This window comes from Salvia splendens, chromosome 3, assembly GCF_004379255.2.
Source record: "Salvia splendens isolate huo1 chromosome 3, SspV2, whole genome shotgun sequence".
Lineage (NCBI taxonomy): Eukaryota > Viridiplantae > Streptophyta > Magnoliopsida > Lamiales > Lamiaceae > Salvia > Salvia splendens.
In genome coordinates, this window is record NC_056034.1 from 9,893,004 (window position 1) to 9,895,279 (window position 2,276).

The window sequence follows — 2,276 nt, forward strand, 5'->3', positions numbered from 1 at the left end:
CTCGTCTAAATTGGTGTCTATAAATTTTAGATTCAGTCGAACACGTCCAAATCTTGGTTTAAATTTTCTCGATTTTAATTATGTAATCCCATAAAAACAGCTTTACACAATACCTCTTGTTCGAATTCGATATTCCATCTCTTTGCACTATAAATACTTAGTTGTTATGAAAACTATAGCTATATTAGGGTGAATATTAGAACACCTCGAGAGGTACATACATCGGAATGATGAAAAAATTGGGTGTTACCACAGCATTTTTAAAAAGTCATTTTTAAAAAGTTAATCTCTCAACTTTGGCATGTGTAATTATCATCCAAACCTAGAATTATACTATTAAAATGTGATTCGTTAGAAAATTTGATAGGGTTATGTTTTACATAAAAGAATGTAAAGAGTATATGAAGAATTTAAAGAGTATATGTTCAGACTTTAGAGCCCAGAAAGCTCAAGAATTGTTAATAGCCGATTAAATAAAACCCAAGCGCTGATTTTCATGTATAATACGACCATATTTTTATGCATATTGCACATAAATTTACAACAAATTTAACAGAAATTAATCCCATCACCCAAACAGGAGCATTTGAAATAGCACTGAATCACCATCAGCGGTTCAAAAACATGTCTTCCATAACAAGATAAAAATATGCCAAAACTTAAGCAACCGTGAATCAGAATATCTCATGCAAAAATAACACAGATGGAGTTTGCAAAATAGATAAGATATTAAATCTCACTCCTCATCATCCTCATCTCCATCACCCCCAGAGGCCTTCTTCGCAGCTGCCTTTAGGTTCTTTCGCTTCACTCTTCCTGGTCTGCCACCGCCAAATGGACTTGTGAGAGAGAAATCAATGTGCTTCTGGGAATCAACCCTCACAAGGAATGAAGCCACATTAACAACCTGCCTTCCAACTCTGCACAAGTAAATAACATGAATTAAGTGAAACACATGATTACAATAATTCTACTGCAGACTTTCCAATAAAAAATAGTGAGTGGTTGGAAGTTAGAAATGAATCAACAGAAATTGGCTAAGCAGAGCAGTTTAAACAGGATGTGTCACCAACATAACTGAAAATCAACTAAAATGCCATACAAAGGTAATGTCAAAGAATATACATTCTTTGACATTATATTAATCATGTAGAAGATATCAACAGGAACTGAATGTGTAGGTAAGTGTTTGAAATTATATTATCATGTCTACCTTATATGCCTCTGCCTGATAAGAACTCTGGCATGATGGATGGACTTGGCCATACCCGCCTTAAAGACAAGAGTTTGCAGACGGCGCTCAAGAAAGTTCTCTACGGTGAGAGACAAGACATAATCAAGCTTGTTCTGGCTCTCATCGAGGAGGCCATACCTGTTCATCCTCCTCAAAAGAGCTTCACCTTCAAAAATACGACGAGGGTCCTTCTCATCAAGGGTCAATAGATTTCTAGCATTGTTCCTGATACGGCTCAAAGCATACTGAACCCTCCACAGCTCTCTCTTACACCTAAGACCATATTCTCCAACAAGTTTCAACTCAGCATCCAAACGCTCCTTCTCATAGGGACGACGGGGCTTCTTAAATGTCTTTCCATCTATATAAATCACATTTAATTATGGCGTTAGCTGAGACATGATAGTGCATATCATTAATCCAATGGTAGAAATATTAGGCTTTTCATGTATGAGCAGTTCAAGTTTACTGGTTGTTTCATGCCTTTATTCATATAAAGGGGTAAGGCACTAAAAGCTACATCTTTGCTAGTATTGTAGATAACTGTAGATCTTACACATAGAGCAAGTAAACAGCAGGCAATTTGGTGTCATAAACAGATCGATTACATTTCGAAGTGTGGATGAATCCTAATACACCAACAATACTTTTTCAATGATGCAAAAATTAATCAGATGACAGTGAATCAATATTAAAGCTTATCTAATAAAATCTTCCCACAATCCGCTATAGAAAATCACATTGCATATATCGATGAAATCTTTAATACAGCACATTGCAGCTTAGCAGCATAAGAAGAGAAACAGAAACCGAATTGTAAATCAGTCAAACTGTAGAATAAACAAATGTAGGAAGAGCCATAGAGGAAGAAACGTCCAGGCGTTATCAAATCAGAAAATTTGCAGTGATCGTTAGTGTATCGGAGAAGAAACAACATCAACTTACAGTTGCGGTAAAAGGAAACGTGCACCATCGTTTCCCGCTGCGGACGCCCTCACTCCGATCTGCTGATCGAAATTTCAATTGAAGTCTAGGGTTTAAG

General features: G+C 36.4%; 1 protein-coding gene across 1 annotated transcript; it reads right to left on the reverse strand.

Moving 5' to 3' along the window:
• Positions 1 to 548: 548 nt before the first annotated feature.
• LOC121794817 (40S ribosomal protein S9-2-like) lies at positions 549 to 2,276 on the reverse strand. Its single transcript, XM_042193167.1, has 3 exons — positions 2,180 to 2,276; positions 1,214 to 1,595; positions 549 to 920 (listed from the first exon to the last, which is right to left on the reverse strand). The coding sequence occupies exons 1-3, from the start codon at positions 2,205 to 2,207 to the stop codon at positions 737 to 739; spliced, it is 594 nt and encodes a 197-aa protein (XP_042049101.1). The 5' UTR covers positions 2,208 to 2,276; the 3' UTR covers positions 549 to 736.